Below are 17,454 nucleotides of genomic sequence, written 5' to 3' on the forward strand. Positions count from 1 at the left end.
GGCGTTCGATCCCCACCTCTGCCCCGTGTGTGCGCAGAGTTTCCATGTTCTCCCCGTGCTTCGGGGGTTTCTTCCGGGTACTCCAGTTTCCTCTCCCAGTCCAAAGACATGTGTTGTAAGCCGACCGGAATCTGGACTTGTACGTAGTGTGAGAATGGCTCTGTCATTGTCGCCTTTGATGAGTTGGCACCCCGTCCAGGTTGTCACCCGCCTCGTGCCCCGAGTCCCCCGGCATAGGCTCCAGGCTCCCTGTGACCCTGCTTTGGTAGTCAAAGGTAATTATTCTTCATCTTACTCTTATTCTTACAGTAGGTCTAGTACATTTTTGATGGCCATGATTATGTATTTATATTTACTTAGTTTAAATCATCCCATGTAAAAGGTGACACTTTCACAGGTGAGTTAGTTTCCAAATACACTGTCGGCGTGGGACACCAACCAGAGTATTAAACTGCTTGGCTTGCTTTTACTCTCCGTCAACCGTGTTTTGTGTGCGTGTGTGTGTGTGTGTGTGTGTGTGAGTAAGTAAGTAAGTAAGTGGGTGTCGCTGTGCACTCGCTCGAGCGCTACACAATGATCACACAAGACAAGGAAGCCGTAGGAGACGGCAGCGGTTCCGCGGAAGCACAATCAATCTACTAAAGTCCTGTTTGCGCTCGTGTTGTTTCAGACTTCCGGTTGGACTAGGCTCGTGCCAGACAAGATCTTGGTGGATAACAATGTGTCAGGGTTTAATCTGTGTGCGCGCGCCGCGGACTACTGAGCCGCCGCGGTCCCGTTGATCTATGGAGGGCACGAGCACCGAGCCAAATCCGCTACCCGAGACCCCGCTGTGTGAGACATGGTGACAGATGAACATCGCGGGAAGGACCATGGCTGAGCGGGCCAGCAAATTCGTGCTGATCGTCGTTGGCTCCGTGTTCTTCATGCTCATTTTGTACCAGTACGTAGCGCCCGGTGCGATCAACTTCGGCTCGCCGGCGCATGGCTACCTCACCGAGGAGGACATGACGATCTTCCCCACGCCGGATCCGCACTATGTGAAAAAGTACTACTTCCCGGTGCGGGACTTGGAGCGCAGTGTGGACTTCGAGATCAAGGGCGAGGACGTGATCGTGTTCCTGCACATCCAGAAAACCGGCGGCACTACATTCGGACGGCACCTGGTACAAAACGTGCGGTTGGAGGTACCGTGCGACTGCAGGCCGGGCCAGAAAAAGTGCACTTGTTACCGGCCGAACCGCAAGGAGACTTGGCTCTTCTCGCGCTTTTCTACCGGTTGGAGCTGCGGCTTGCACGCGGACTGGACCGAACTGACCAACTGCGTGCCCGGAGTCCTCAACAGGAAGGAGAGCAAAACAAAGAAACTGAGGTGAGCGTCTGTTCTCCGTGCATTTGAATCCCAAATGTGGTTTAATTCGAAAGCTGCCCGAGTCCATAAGCAGCTTCTAGGGTTGTCTTGGAAGTCTCGCCTAGAATAATTCTGAGATCTGAGCATGGATGCGATTGGCTTGTTTACTGGGTTTTGTTCATGTCAGTCCAACAGTCTACACACATACCTGTTGTTTCTCATTGTACTATACACTGGCACAGTGGTTTTCAAAGTGGGGGCCCCTTGTGGGGCGCCCGGGGGGGGGGGGGGGGGGGGGGGGTCACATCAACAATTTGGTGTGAAAAATAAATAAATGTATGTTTTTCTGTTTTTCACTCTCAAGACAAAGACACACACACACACACACACACACACACAATCAATTCCTAATGCGATGTAAGATGTAATTATTATTAATAATAATAATTTAAAAAAGGGTGATCGAGATCCAGAAGTCTGGATTTTTAATGTGTTTTAAAGACGTCTTGCAAAAGGGCGGCATCGGTTAAATGTTTATGGCATCTGGGGGGTCTCGCCCTGGAAAAGTTTGGGAACCCCTGCTCCATCACACACGAAATAGTACTAAACTGTACCTTTCCTGTTTGGGGATATACCTGTACCTGGAAATGTGGATAGAGTGCACCGTTTAAAATGATTTAAGATGAGTAGGAATGAAGTATTTTTAGAGTAAAAGATTCTGAAGGTACACCGGATACAAGTTTCTATCTAGAAGATACCTGCTAAAGGTACAAAGTGTGTGCTTGAGTGTACCACCCCAGTGACAAGGAAAGAACAGTTTAGTACCCCCCCCCCCCTTTTTTTTCTCCCCCCGAGAGTGCAGGGTTCCTCGAGGTGTCTGCGGATGGTTACTCGTTCCATCCTGCAAGATTACATTTGAAGCCATTTCTATAAGAGAAGCTGTCTTTTGTACGCCTGACAAAGTCCTTTGTAAGAGTGACAAAATAAAGAACCCTATAGTTTGCTAAATGTGACCCCCCCCCCTCTTTAAAAAAAAAGAAAAAAAAGAAAAGATATTGCATCACAGATCTGTAAACTCTGCTTCTGATTACTGTTCTCAGTAAAACAGCTCATTGAGGATTAAAAATCTCATAGTGGTTACTCTAATGTTAAATAGAGTCATGTCTGTGTCATATTAGGCATTTCTCATTCTCATTTACCCAAAATGACTGCATTCATGCAGAAGAAAAGAGGGAGATTTTGAGTAATGAGTCTCTGGAATATGACAAAGCTCTATGGCTACAAGTTCGCAAGAGGTCTGACGGCATCATATGAATCCTGGAAAAAGCAACAACAGGACGATGAGGTTAAAATTCCAGAGGGCATTCCTCAGCCTGGTCGTTTTTCCTTGAAATGAAAATGAAAGTCTAAAATGCTAAACAAACTTAGTTTATAATACAAATGCAGGGAACCGAATTGTGTAGCAGTGTTGGTATTTGTTCCATGTGTTGTCCACTATCAGGGTTCCCCAAGTCGTTGCTGGATGGTTAACACTTCTATTTCAAACCATTTCTTAAAGGGAAGCCCTCTTTTGTAGGCCTGAATATAGGGCATTTATAATGGTTCTCCAGAGAAACAAACTGAAGACACCTGTAGATTCCTAGAAAAAAAATGATCACAGAACCGTTCGACTCTGCTTCCTGTTCCAGGAAATGCTGATACAGTAAAACAGCTTATTGTAGATGAGCGTTCTTACAGAGGTTTCTGTAATGCTTTTAATGGTGTGTCCTGTTGAGTCATTTCTGTGAAATGTCTCAATAATGCAACAACAGCAAAAAAAAAAAAAAAAAAAAAGGAGATTTCCTGTCATGAGCCTCTGGAATATGGCAAGACTCCAGGCCTACAATTTTGTAAGATGTACAGTGGCATCGTATGCGTCCTGAAAAAACAAATACGATGTTAAAATTCCAGACACTCCTCAGCCCGGTTACTGGAGGGAAAAAATCTTCACGATCCCTTTAGTCTTCAAGAAATGAGCCGAACTCTTCGTTCACCAACAGAAGGAAGTTATTCATTGCTCATTAAAACCTCCGAATGTTTGTTCTTGCATATGATGCACATCGTCTTTCAAACAGCTGGAGTGATTGGTTTAGGGAAATGAGGCTCGCCGTCGCGCGTAAAAAAGAAAACCTGTCTTCAGTGGTAATTTAGTGGAAAAAAAGGAATGACGGAAGGTACACTTTCGGTGCAGAAGACAAAGCTGACAGAAAGTGAGCATTTCATGGGTGGTTATGTTCAATCGCAAGGATGAGTAGGGTCTAAAAACCAGATTAACCGATCTAAAACTGTACACCGCTGGTTGACTTAATCAGTTGTTAAGCAAAAACATAATCTGGGCTACATCACAAACTTGAGCGAGACAAACTAGTGCACCTATCATGGCCTCCAGATGGGTTTTGTGTATCTTGCAGCTTCCTGATGAACTGTTTGTGTATGGCCTAGAACCTGACATTTTCCAGGGTTTGTTATGAAGGGAAATAATCCTGTTGTGTTTTTTTTTTTTTTTTTTTTTTTTTCCCCCATAGCACAAACAGCAAGTGTACTTTTACCCCCCCCCCCCAATTTCTAGTGAAATATCATATTTTTATTAATAGTGCTTTAGTGGTTGGCTTATTAATGGTCCTTCAGTTCTGGTGTGAGTGAGTGTTGGATTAATCTCCTGCTCTTTAATGGGTTTTATGGGAGCTGCAGAAGCTCATTATGATCATCATGGTGTGTGCAGTAAGGATTATGGGCATGTCCTGGGGGTAAAGTCGCAGTAATATATGTTTTACACACACACACACACACACACACACACACACACACACACACAGACAGTGTGGCTTAACCAGAAGACTGAGGGCTGTTGTTGAAGATTAGCGTCTCAGGATAAGGTGGACCACGATGGCAGATAAATGGCAGTAGTGGGGGCAGCTCTGGATTTTGAGTTATTAAGCTGCAGGGTGCATTTATATACAGTGTAGATGTTCTAGTATAAGATGAAAAACTGATTGAGTAACTGATTAATTCAAAAGGCATCTTGAACATTGTATTAGTTCAACAAAACAGATTTCATATAAAAACCATAATGAGCTTTCCTTTACTTTCACGCTATCCGTCGTTACCCAGATGAGGACGGGTTCCCTTCCGAGTCTGCTTCCTCTCAAGGTTTCTTCTTCTTAACATCTCAGGGAGTTTTTCCTCGCCACCGTCGCCACCGGCTCGCTCATTAGGGATAAATCCACACGCTTAAAATCTGTATCCCGTGTTCATATCTCTCTGTAAAGCTGCTTTGAGACAGTGTCCGTTGTTAAAAGTGCTACACAAATAAAATTGAATTGAGTGGAGTTGAATTTCCCCAACATTTGCTTTGATTTGTCAATTGCTCCTGATTTAATTTAATAGTAAGCCTGCCTACAATTTTATATCGTCTTCAAGTAAATGTCACTGCTGGAATACTGTTTACATTTTCACAATATGTATATATTGTTTTTGTTTGTTTGTTTGTTTGTTCGTTTGTTCTCTAGTTGTATGAAAACCTTCCATTCATAAGAGAGTGAACTGTATCTGAAAGTGAAGGTCTCTCTCAAAAGTTCTCACTCTTTGAACCGTCAACTGTGTAACCAGGGAAGAACCTCGACATCCTTCCCTTGCAATGATCCTGTTGTGGTTCTTAAGGCCCCTAACCACATGAAACCTAACATTAGGCCTCCCCTCTGAGTGTTTGCTGTGATTTTACTAGGTGAGTCACTTATCACTTCGACGCAGCTTTTATTGCCCCCATTAAAAACACAGCAATTGAGTTCTGTAACACTAACCCATAGCCACTAGCAGCAAGTTGTGTGCAACATCTGTGTGCTAGGCTAAGCAGCTGCTTGACTGAATAATTACACAGCAAATAGCATTATTCTTCTCTCACTTTATTGCCTTAAGAATGTTCTGGGTGAGTAGAATGTAGTAAGGGTTGTCCCATGTATCTGTTTTCTAAAAGAGATGTGGTCGTATGTTAAACGTTTGGGTTTTTCCACATTGGAACTGATTTAGACATCGGAACTCTTGAGCTGATTTGAATGCCTTCAGGAGTCCTCGTTAAAGTCGCGGTACTCGATCCCGGACTCGAGTCCAATTATGACCAAACTCGGACTTGTCATGCGCTCTGGTGAATTTATACTCGAAGCTGAGATAAACTCCGGACATTTTGGACTCGGAAATTTTTCCCAAGTACAGTCGAGGCCGCATCATGTGTAACACGAAAAGACTTTTATGTTGTTAATGATTTTTTTTTTTTCTTTTATCTTTAAGATAACAAGAAAATAATGAATTTCTCACACAGTGTGTGTGATTGTGCCCTGTGATGGATTGGCGCCCCATCCAGGGTGCCCCGTGCCCCATGCCCCCTGGGATAGGCTCCAGGTTCCCTGTGACCCAGTAAGGATAAGCGGAACAGAAAATAGATGGAAGATGTAACAGTGGTATTTTTTTGTTACATTTATGTGTATTAATTTAACAGCTCAGTGTTGAGTTTACAATCGCAATTTAAAACCTTTTTTCAATTTCGTTACTTTCTGGACTCGGCCGGACTTGACTCGGACCCTGCCATTAAGGACTTGGTGTGAGTGTAGGAAAAAGCACAGACGAAGGTACCAAATGTTTGCTCCTCTTGTCACATGCCAGTATGCCCTGATCATAGCATGAGCCAAATCGTGTGCTATAACTGCCTGTAGCATGTGGTGTTCATGGGTCAGTGTAAACACCATTCATTTTATATTATGTAAAAATGTAAAAAAAAATCTAAATTTGAATTACAAGGTCCAAGGTCTCTATCTACTTTTGTATTGAAAGACAAATGAAATAAAAATCTGTTGAAGTTTGAATGACTGTGGGATTATTTCAATTATTTTACATTGGCCTCAAAATGACCCCGGTTGGTTTCACCATGTAAATATAACACAAATAATGTTTACTTGAAATTACTGAGAACTACATGATAAACTAAATAAGCTTCTAAGTACTGATGTGGATTGTACTTGGTATAAAAGCTGCAATTTATATTAAAGTAAAGTATATATTTTATAGATAAAGGAAAGTATATATTTTCATTTTACACAATATGCAAATTATCTGTAACTTTCCTAAAATGATGATGATAATTTTTTTTCAGACAACGTTAATTACATAGCTAAACTTATTTGTTCTTAAAACATTAACATTTTGCTATGGTGGTTGTTCATTACAGTAGTTTGTTCTTGGGGTCCCCCCTGTCGGGAGTCCTTGTATGTTAAATATGTTGGTAGGATGAGGGTTAAAGGTGTTAATAGTGAAATTGGCTTCACTTCTTCCTTTTCATCTTCATCTTTCATATTTGTGATGACTAGGGCTGCAACTAATGATTATTTTCATAATCGATTAGTTGGTTTATTATTTTTTTCAATTAATCGGATGGGGGCGGGGCAAGCTTTCAGTACCCTTTTTTTGTTTATTTAAAATAAAATCCACAAACCGAGTGTTACAGTATAAACTGCAGAATAAAACTTTACACAGCTGTTTGTCCAAAACAGAAAAGAACCCAATACACACACACACACACACACACACACACACACACACAAGGAGTTCGTCCGTCGATTTCGACGAAGACCGAAGTTTCCATTTCTGCCTCCATTAAGGAGAACACGACTGGAACTTGACTTGCGCGTGAATTGGATTAAAGTGAGGAAGACTTGCACAGCATCGGCCTCACTCTCACTGCCCGGTGACCGCCATGATCCAGAGTCAAGACGACTGAAGATGGCCCCCGGGCGCAGTGATTCACACACACATTCATACACTACGGACACTTTAGACACGCCAATCAGCCTACCGTGCATGTGTTTGGACTGGGGGAGGAAACCGGAGTACCCGGAGGAAACCCCCGCAGCACGGGGAGAACACGCAAACTCCACACACACAGTATATATTATTAATTTAGGACTGTAGTTTAATTCAGTGCTTTTTGTGCATCCATGAAAAAATAATGAATAAATACTTATATACAATATGAAGTAAAATAAATTTTATAGTATTTCTGCATTACTTTTTATGGATGCACAAAAAGCACCGAATTGAACTACAGTAAATTAATAATGAAACTCACTTTCACTGCCCCTTGTGGTTTCTGTTCCTCACTGCCTTTAGACATATTGTTTTACTTGTGTTTACTTTTGATCATAGTGGTTTAATGAGACATTACAGATCTTACTCACACTCCCACTCTGTATCAACACTGCGCGTGATCGGCAACGCGGCCTCGTTACTAATAGATCACTTCCGTTATAATAAACGACAGAATTTACACTGTAAGTGCACAAATACAGCATATAATGACAAACTTAAATTAAACTAAACCTTTTAAGCAACTCGCACCAGTTTCCCCGCCCCTTGCACACAGTGGAGCATTTTGGATATAAACATAAGTTTGTGCTCGTGCAGCACTGTTTGATCTCCGCGGTGTTTAATATAAAATGCCCCCCTGCCTTAGAGGACTTTCTTCCTCAGTCACGTGACGATTTCGCCTCCGTCTGATGAGGACTGAGGTCATGTTGGGAATAAAAGGTAACGCTGACAGAAAGTAAACTGAAGAAAGTCATTGTCGTTCACTCTGGGATTCTGCTAAAGCTAGCGGTGTTTCATGACATGCGTATGATGTCATGCATCACTGACTAGGAAGCTGCTTATACTTCTGGTTAGTTAAAAAAACCGCTAGTGATATATTTGAGATGATATTACCATTCTAAGATCCATACACTAGATGGTAGAGTACGTAGTGCATAGTGTAAGTGTATAGTACGTCATTTGGGACACGACTTTAGTATTGAGAGTAGTGAGTAAATGTACCCTGTGCCGCACGCAGACCATTGATAATGAGATTCGTTGACAACAATTTTCATAATTGATTATCATCGATTTTATCGATTTGTTGTTGCAGCTCTAGTGATAACTCAAATGTTATATTCATAAAAATGTATTGTTTGCCATGGCTGCTGCTGATGTTGCAAACACTACTGTAGTAACCATTTCGACCTAGGAAATGGAATTTTATGTGGCGAACACAGATTTTCATACAGAGTTATACATGGAGTGAAACCTCCCAGTGCAGTTATACTAAATATTAGCACTCTTGGAACGCCACTTGACCAATCATATGAGTGGACCGGATCTAACCGTTCTATAATGAACGAAATATCACGTTTTAACCGTTTACAGTTACATTTAATGTTATGGAGTGTTCACAGGAGAAGTTAATTCCTGTTATTACGTACTTTATAGAAGCTATAAACAGTTGTTCAATCACTTTTTCCTTTTCCTCAATCTTAAAATTAATGAAACAAATAAACACAGCTTGTCATGTTACTGACAGACTGGAAAGCCCTCTTTCCCACGTCGGAAAACTTACTGACCGTTACAAAGCACTGACACTTTCCAAAGAATCCTTCCATAAATTAGAGTAAATGTCTGCTTACGGAAAACTTCACCATATCAAGGGTTAGACGTTTTTCCAAATTATTATTAGTCTTAGACTGCTGTTAAGGAGATTAATCAACACTTTCTGATTTGAGAATTCAACACTGCTGCTGCGAAAAGAAGTTAATCGATACTTCCCGACCAATTGGAATCAAGAATTCAACAGCGACGTTGTATAAGTACTAAATAAAGTTCAATCAAGCATGAAGGACACTGGCACTTTTAGTTCACCTTCAGTGGAGATGAGGCTGGCAAATGGGGCATGTACTTTATTAAAACAGGGCAGTATAAAAGCTTGGAGGCTGATTATGAAAGGAAGGTTAGGAGAGCACTGGGATCAGGGGTTATAGATAGCCTCTCGATGGGTTTGAATGCTCTTTGGCCTGCTGGTGTAATTCTGGAGAAAGGTGCGTCCTGGTGGTAATAATAGCAGAGTTGGCTCTAGGATGTGATTTAGTATGAAGCCTGAGGACAAGCCAGCCTGAGCTGGCACAGAGCTTGCTAAGCCCTTAACTGCCTGTCTACTGAGACAAATGAGGAGCAAGTTCTCTTTAACTATACCTCACTTTTACTTCCTCTCTCTCTCTCTCTCTCTCTCTCTCTCTCTCTCTCTCTCTCTCTCTCTCTCTCTCTCTCACTCCCCATCACAGCAACACCTCCAAGGACCATTACACGAACACTCACCTCTATTCAGGCTTTAAAAATCATTCAAATGTTTTATTGGAATGAAATCGCCAGTGCTGCTGTATTTTCAGCATTCACACTTTTTTTTTATTTTTTATTTTTATACATTTTATTTTCATCACAGCCGGGGAGGGAAAGAATGAGGGGGAAGAAATGACTATCCATTTTGCGGCGCAATTTACACTTTCAATGGATCAGAATATGTACGATTTTTAATTTACTACACTTAATTCATTTAGACTCATTTGGTCATTGTATGACAGTAATTGGGCCATTTTCATCATACTCCTGCTGATCCTGTCTCACAGCCGAGCGTGAATTGGAACTCCACGAGTGCCTTACTTGAATCATACCGTTACTGTGTCCCAGAAGAAAAGACTCATTTATTGGGAACAAGACTCTGAGCGGTGGCCTAATTTGTGAAAATTTACAATTTTGCCTGACTTCACAGGGGTGGACAAATCATAAATTTATTAGCTAATCCACAGGGGTGACTAGGTTAAAAATGCTGTTAGTTAACACTAACTCTAAGACCTAGCTAACATAACATAGCAAGGCATTAATGTATAAATGCTAGTGCATTAATACAGACTAAGGTGGCGTAGTGCTTAGCACGTTCGCATCACACCTCCAGCGTCCGGGGTTCGATTCCCACCGTTGCCCTGTGTGTGTGGAGTCTGCATGTTCTCCCCGTGCTGCGGGGGTTTCCTCCGGGTACTCCGGTTTCCTCCCCCAGTCCAAACACATGCATGGTAGGCTGATTGGCGTGTCTAAAGTGTCTGTAGTGTGTGAATGTGTATGTGATTGTGCCCTGCGATGGACTGGCACCCTGTCCAGGGTGTACCCCGCCTTGTGCCCCATGCTCCCTGGGATAGGCCCCGCGACCCTGAAAAGGAGTAAGTGGTATAGAAGATGGATGGATTTATTGTTTGTGTCCTCAATAAAAAGTCAACATGGGACGTTCACATGTAAAATATATTAATTGAATCTAGCTAGCATCTTTTATTTTCTCTTATTATGTTTAACAGCAAGGTAAAATTTATTTATTTATTTATTTATTTATTTATTTATTTTTTTTCCTACCTATAGCAGGAGAATTATATGACAGCTTTACACTGGACTTTACTCAGTTTTATCAGTGTTCTATCAGTTTTTTCATAAACATTGTCATTGATGCATGCTAATTAACCTACCTAGTAAAAGCCATTCATCCAAATGGTGGCTTGGCTGGTGTGTGCAGTGCAGCAGGTGGTGAGATCAAATAAATAAAAATACAGTAAAAATACGAAGCCGTCCGCAAGTTCACCCTTAAGGCTAGAACATTTAAAGAATGCTATCCCTTTACCATGCTAAATTACATTTTTGTTCTATTTGTTTAATTCTTGCTAATTTCCTGACTAATGATTTGTGGTTAAGACCATTAAAAGCTTAATATTTTGACATTTTGGGCTTAGTGTTTCTTGCTTGGTACACTAACCACAGCGGTTTTGGTGTGTGCACATGTTGGCGGATACGAAGGTGCAGATCACTCTTCTCAGTTCACTCACGTTCATAGCCGGGAGCGCTCAGGTAATGGGGTAGAGTTTCAACTCTGTCATGATGTTGGGACCAAACAGCAAAAGGTGTGGTACCTGAAGAACAGTGTATGTGCGTGTGTGTGTTTGTCACTCTGATTGGCTACGGGCAGCCCTTTGTGTGCTAATCCAATCAGATCAGTGGGGATTAAAACCTCTCGAAACCAAAGGAGACTATGGAGTTTATGCAAATCCCTTTAGCGCTCGGAGCCGCTGCTGTACTGTACTCGTACAGTGGATACAAAAGTCTACACACCCCTGTTAAAATGGCAGGTTTTTGTGAAGTAAAAGAATGAAGCGAAGTGAAGTCATACCAGATTTTTTTTCCCCACCTTTAATGTGAAATTGCAAAAAAAAAAAAAATAAATAAAGTGAAAAACATCAAACTTTTTTTGGAGGGGAAAAAGCTTACAGTAACTAGTTGCAAACTAATACTTTGTTGAAGCACCTTTTGCTTTTATTATACCACTCAGTCTTTTTGAGTAAGAGCTTCTCAGCATGGCACATCTTGACTTGGCAACATTTTCCCACTCTTTCCTGCAAAAACATTAAATATAGATCCATCAAATTGTAAGGACATCTCCTGTGCACAGCCGGCTTCAGGTCACCCCGCAGATTTTTAGTTGGAGCCAGGTCTGGGCTCTGGTTAGGTCATTCAAAAACATTGATCTTCTTTTGGTTAAGCCATTCCTTGTTGATTTGGATGTATGCTTCGGGTCATTGTTGTGCTAAACGGTGAAATTCCTTTTCATCGTCAGTACGCACGCACCGAATGTTCGGCAGCCGAAATTCTCCGGCCGAAAATAGCTAAAAAAAGCATTTTCCGAATAAATTCGACCGAACAATGACGTGTTTGATGACGCGACCAAATAGCCTAGCAACCAGAGTGAGACGCGCAACATGTCGGCAGTGTGGAAGCATTTTATAAAGTGTCAGAGAAAGATGTAAGTATGGCTGTTAAAGAAGTAGGCACATGTCTGGGACAATTCTTCATTTGTTGTGGGTCCATCCACTTTTCTGCACTCTCGTAAATGCACTTTTTAATGCACTTTTTAGTTGTAGGCTACAGAGTGTTCCATTCTTTCAGCAGTCAGTTACAGGCCCAACATCGGCTATTCAAGGGGCTCAAAGACGAGCACATCAAAATATTTTTATTTTACTCATTTATTTATTTAAAGTTCTGTTGTGCCTTGTTGTAGCCTATGCCTGCTGGAATTTAAAAAAAAAAAAAAAAAAAAAAAACGTTCAGTGTTAAAATAAATATTTCAAAATTGTAGAGAAATTGGCTCTAACATCATTTAAAGCCCTATTCGGACCGGATTGGTTTTCAGGTCATATGGCTGTAAAGTAATTGTTACTGCAGACGTGTGTGATATTTATCAAGTCACAAGAGATCAACAATTTCTGTAGTCGTTTACGTGCTGACGGCCCATCGCGGCAGCCCTGTACGTCATATGTATCATGGTGCTGCACCTCAGTGTTTGAGAATACGACATCATGGCACCAACGAAGCAAACGAAGTGGCGTTTGGCGACTGGACTAAATGTCGAGAACGAATCAACTACCTCAAAAGAAAATACAGAGAGCGCATCAGCACGGGAGTTAGTTTAACCTGGGGTTATTTTTACAGGCCATTTTATAGAAGGTAAAAGACGCCGTAATCTTCGCTGGTACAGGAATGCGCAGTCCGTAAAAAGTAATTACGTTACATTACCCCACCTCCCCGTATAAAACTAGTCCCGTCCGAATAGCCCGTAACTCTATGATGTACATATGTGACAATAATTGAATCAATTGGTGACTTCAGTAAATAAATTGACTTTAACTCTCACTTTAAAATGATGCTTCAGTGAGTTGAGATTTGGTCAATCCATTTGTTCTTGATTCCTCCCGTCCTCGTTTCTTTTTCTCGCGTCCTTTCTACACTTCCTCGGAAGGAAGTGCTAAGAAGTGAGGAAAGGAAGAAAGGAAAGGGAGTGACGAGGCAAAATTAAAGAAATGAGAAGAAATGTGACCAAATCAGCCCAGTGGTCATTTGAAGCCAGGCCAGAAACAACGTAGGCAAGAATTATTATTATTATTATTATTATTTTTATTTTTTTTCACTAAAGTCCTGAAATATCGTCATAATTACAAATTACATATAAACTATAAAGTATAGTATAGCTAGGAGCAGACTGTGTAATGGAAGACTAGTACATACACAAACTGCCTGATATAGTCTTTGGCTAAAAAAAAAAAACACAATTCACTAGCTTTGCTCTGTTCAGTTGTTTTTTTAAGGAATGTTAAGTGGGAAATTTAGAAAAATCTGACTCTTGTACAAATAAGGATACAATTGACAGCTTGGACTCATCATTGTCTGTAATAAGGAACCCACAGCTGCACATACCGACTTGAAACTTAACCCAGTCTTCCTGCTCTCTGGCTGGTCATGGGAAAGCTGGACTATCCAGAGATCAGATTGATTTCTGGAAAGGACAAATTACAGAGTGATGACTGATTAACCAGAAGACAGGCTTTTATTAGAGCTTGTCGTGTGTGTGTGCGTGTGTGTGTGTGCGCGTGTGCGTGTGTGTGCGTGCGCGTGCGTGTGTGTGTATGCGTGCACTTGTTTTTATATCTAGGTGGGAAAGAAAAGAATAGGATATTTCCCCCAAGGTTTCCCCAAGAGGAAATCTTTCATACAAAAGGTTAGGGTTAGATTTAGGTGTAGACATAGTGGTAAAAAAAAACAAACAAAAAAAAATCATGACTAATTATGAAAGTGAGAGGTCCTTAAAAGGAAGATAACGCATGTATGAGTGAGCGTGGTTGCATGCGACAGTTTTGGGTGTGTGTGTGAGAGAGAAAGAGAAAGAAAGAGAGAGAGATGCGGGAGGGGGGGAGGGGGGCGTGAGCAAGCAAGATTGCCTGCTTTTGTCTCTCACTTAAATACAAAGATGCCCATCTCAACGAAGCGGACTAATAATAGATTAGAAGCTTATCATGTTGATCTCAGGCAATCGGTCACCTCCTCCTCCACTGGTAGGAACCCGCAAGCTTGCTGCACAAATTAACACTAGGCTATCGATGGAAGACCTCTAAATAAAATGTGAGTGGAGAGAAACACGGTCAGGTACACTTTACATGTAAGTGACTGGATTGTAATTAGTATTACACCGGATGATTGGCCATCAGATATATTAGTAAATTCTAACAAAGCAGGACTGGTCATCGTCTGAATAAGTCTCTTTGATATTGTCTCTTTGTTCTGACTTTTGTGTCCGTTATGTGGAAGGACAACATCCTAAATAATGGGCAGAACAACTAAGCTTGTGGTGTCATGGGTAATATTTCTGTGTCTTGGCGTACCTACCGCTGATTGACCGTAACATCACCTGTGGCGCTGAGGGGAAAAAAGAAGGGGGCGTGGCAAGACACGTTATGCCTGTCGTGTACACATGACGTTATTACGGTGGAAAAAGCTGGTTACGAGTCGGCTGTAGCTGCAATCTCTAACATTAGTGTTTAGTCAGTGTTCGTTTGGCTTAATTAGCTGTTAACGAGGTGAGGAATGCTGCAAACTGAAGTCTGGACTGTAAATAAACATAACTAGTAGCTGTACATTCATAATAAAATGTCAATACAATTTATTTAAGGTACAGGCTGTCCTAAAACAAACAAAACTATGAAACATTTTGCTAAAAAGTGTTAATTTCCCCTGTGTATGGAGACTTTTAGGACACCCGGAGCACATGCCTATGTTGTGTGGAACAGCAGCGGAGATCCTCAAATCATCAGGTCAAAAGTATTTAATGGGTAAACAATAATATATTATATGCATGTAAAGCTATATTGGGGGGAAAAAAAGTCAGTGGTGAGGTAAATATCCGATCATACCGTATAAGAATCGAGTCAGTTTTGCTCAGTGCAGATTTGTTAAGCTGGCCATTTTCTCCAGTACCTCTGTTAAAACCTTAGAGGACAAGCTTGCACTGTTTTCCTTAGACAAAGAGTGCTTCTACTTGCTGTACAGCCAGTTGGTACAGCCATAGCATTGAACTGATCTCTGCTCTCTATTCACAATTTTTACCCTAATCTCAATGAATTCCATTTATCATGCACAATGTCTAGATCAAGTACAGTTTCATTATTTAAGTAAAAAAAAAAAACTTCTTGTAAAGGCTGATTTGTACTTCTGCTCTAAAAGACATATTAGCATCTTTGCTTCATGATGCAGATAAATGATCATGGTTAAACATGAGACTCAAGCAGAGACTCAAAGACGTACTAGCGTGCTGTGTTCCCTACACGTTATGCGTATCTTTGGTGCTATGCGTCAGGCAAATGCTGATTGGTTGGCGCAGTGGTGTTTTGGTTGTGCACACAGAAGCTGTGATTTCTTCCACAGGTTTAATCAAACAAGTATTGAATGCTTCAACATTAAAGTCCATAAATAGTTGTGTGTAATAAAGTGGAATGACACATGAAAAAAATGACTGAAAGAACAAGCAAGAAAAAGCGGTTCTCCAAGGCAAGGTAAGGCAATGAACCAGCCGAAATCTGCCAGTAGTTAGAAAGTAATTATACCTCCTACCTGTGCAAATTAATATCAGTTGGGTTAGTAAATTGAGGGTCTATAACAAGGCTTTTCATTACCAAGGTGTCACACAAGAAACATCTCATGATGTGTAAAAGCAAAGAGCTCTCCCAAGACCTTCACAACCTTATTGATGTGAAACATATTGATGGAATCGGATACAGACGTATTTCAAGACTTCTGAATCCTCCAGGAAGCAGCATTGGGGCCGTTATCCACAAGTGGAAGGAACATCACTCCGTCATCAACCGGCCACACACAGGAGCTCCTCACAAGATTTCTGAGCAGGGAGTCTGAAGAATGGTTTGAAGAGTAGCCCAAGAGCCAAGGACCACTCGGAAAGTGCTCCAGAAACACTTGGAGGCAGCAGGTACCCTCGTCAGAGAAAACAATAGGCAATGCACTCCACTGCTCACGCTCATCCAGCAAGACTCCATTACTAAAGAAAAGGCATGTCGAAGCTCGTTTAAAGTTTACTACAACTCATTCGGACAAGCCTATGAAATACTGGGAGAGTGTAGTCTGGTCAGACGAGAGCAAAACTGAACTTTTTGTCTGCTATACTACACAGAATGTTTGGAGAAGAAATGGCACTGCACATCACCCTAAAAACACTACACCAACAGTGAAGTTTGGACGTGAAGCATCATGGTGTGGGGCTGTTTTTCATCACATGGTACTCTCAGACTTCATATCATTGAAGGATTGATGAATGGAGCCCTTTACCTGGAGATTCTAGAGAACAACAACAATCCACAGCATACAGCAAAGGAAACTCGCAGTTGGTTTCAGAGAAAAGAAATCAAGCTGTTAGAATGGCCCAGTCAATCACCTGACTCGAATCTAATTGAACAAGATTTAAAGACTATGTTTAGAAGAATGGACCAAAATCACACCTGAATACTGAATAATTTCTTCATACAGGTAGAGTCTTGAAGCCGTCATTACAAACTAAGGCTTCTCCACTAAGTATTAAATACATTTCAGTTAGCGTGTTCAATACTTTTTCCCGTGTCATTCCTCTTTATTACACATAACATCATTTATAGACTTTAATGTTTGGATTTCTTTGTGTGTGGATTTCTTGAGTCAATACCAAAGTCTGGTGAAAATTTCATGTGAATAACCTCATTGGAAATATATTTACTGAGAATAAATTTTGACGTGTACACTACTTATTTCCCCCACTGTAAATCAGCCTTAATGGGTCTGACAGGTCTTTGTGAATGTATAAAACAGGCAGCGGACCTTGGCTTGCCCCATCTTTAATGGGATATTTGATGCCATATTTGAGCATGCCTTACTTGATAGTAGGTGTGATGTCACTGCTTTGGATGTCAAGACAGAGCTTATAAATTTCATGCCCATCACTGACCTCTTGCTGTTCTTAAATGTGCCATTCAGGCATGGTTGTTGAGCAGTTGCCCAAACCAGCAGTTTGTCTACAATTGTCTCTGCTGCCACTTAGTTGCATGTGACCTTCTTGACCTCATTGAGTGGCAGCTCAATGATTTCAACCTGCCAGTTGGCCTAGTGTATAATCAAGAAGGCCAGAAACAGCCAGATAGTATGAGAGGAGAAGATCCGAATGGAGGCAAGCAGGGAAGGAAGGAGGGGAAAAACCTCCCAAGCTGAGTTGAAGGTTAGGACATCTGACAGGCATGCAGTATTCTAGATGTCTCCATTCTTCCAGAGATGGATACAAGACACGAGTGGGAGTAGGCAGACACAAGATGGATGTG

The 17,454-nt window shown here is 41.4% G+C and overlaps 1 protein-coding gene across 1 annotated transcript in view; it reads left to right on the top strand.

Moving 5' to 3' along the window:
• The first annotated feature begins 493 nt into the window (after window positions 1-493).
• hs6st1b (heparan sulfate 6-O-sulfotransferase 1b) overlaps window positions 494-17,454 on the top strand; it is an 87,938-nt gene continuing 70,977 nt past the window's right edge. Inside the window, exon 1 of the mRNA XM_017453648.3 lies at window positions 494-1,372. Coding sequence (XP_017309137.1) covers window positions 852-1,372 — 521 coding nt within the window. The 5' untranslated portion in view covers window positions 494-851. The remainder of the gene's footprint in view (window positions 1,373-17,454) is intronic.

This window comes from Ictalurus punctatus, chromosome 23, assembly GCF_001660625.3.
Source record: "Ictalurus punctatus breed USDA103 chromosome 23, Coco_2.0, whole genome shotgun sequence".
Taxonomy (NCBI): domain Eukaryota; kingdom Metazoa; phylum Chordata; class Actinopteri; order Siluriformes; family Ictaluridae; genus Ictalurus; species Ictalurus punctatus.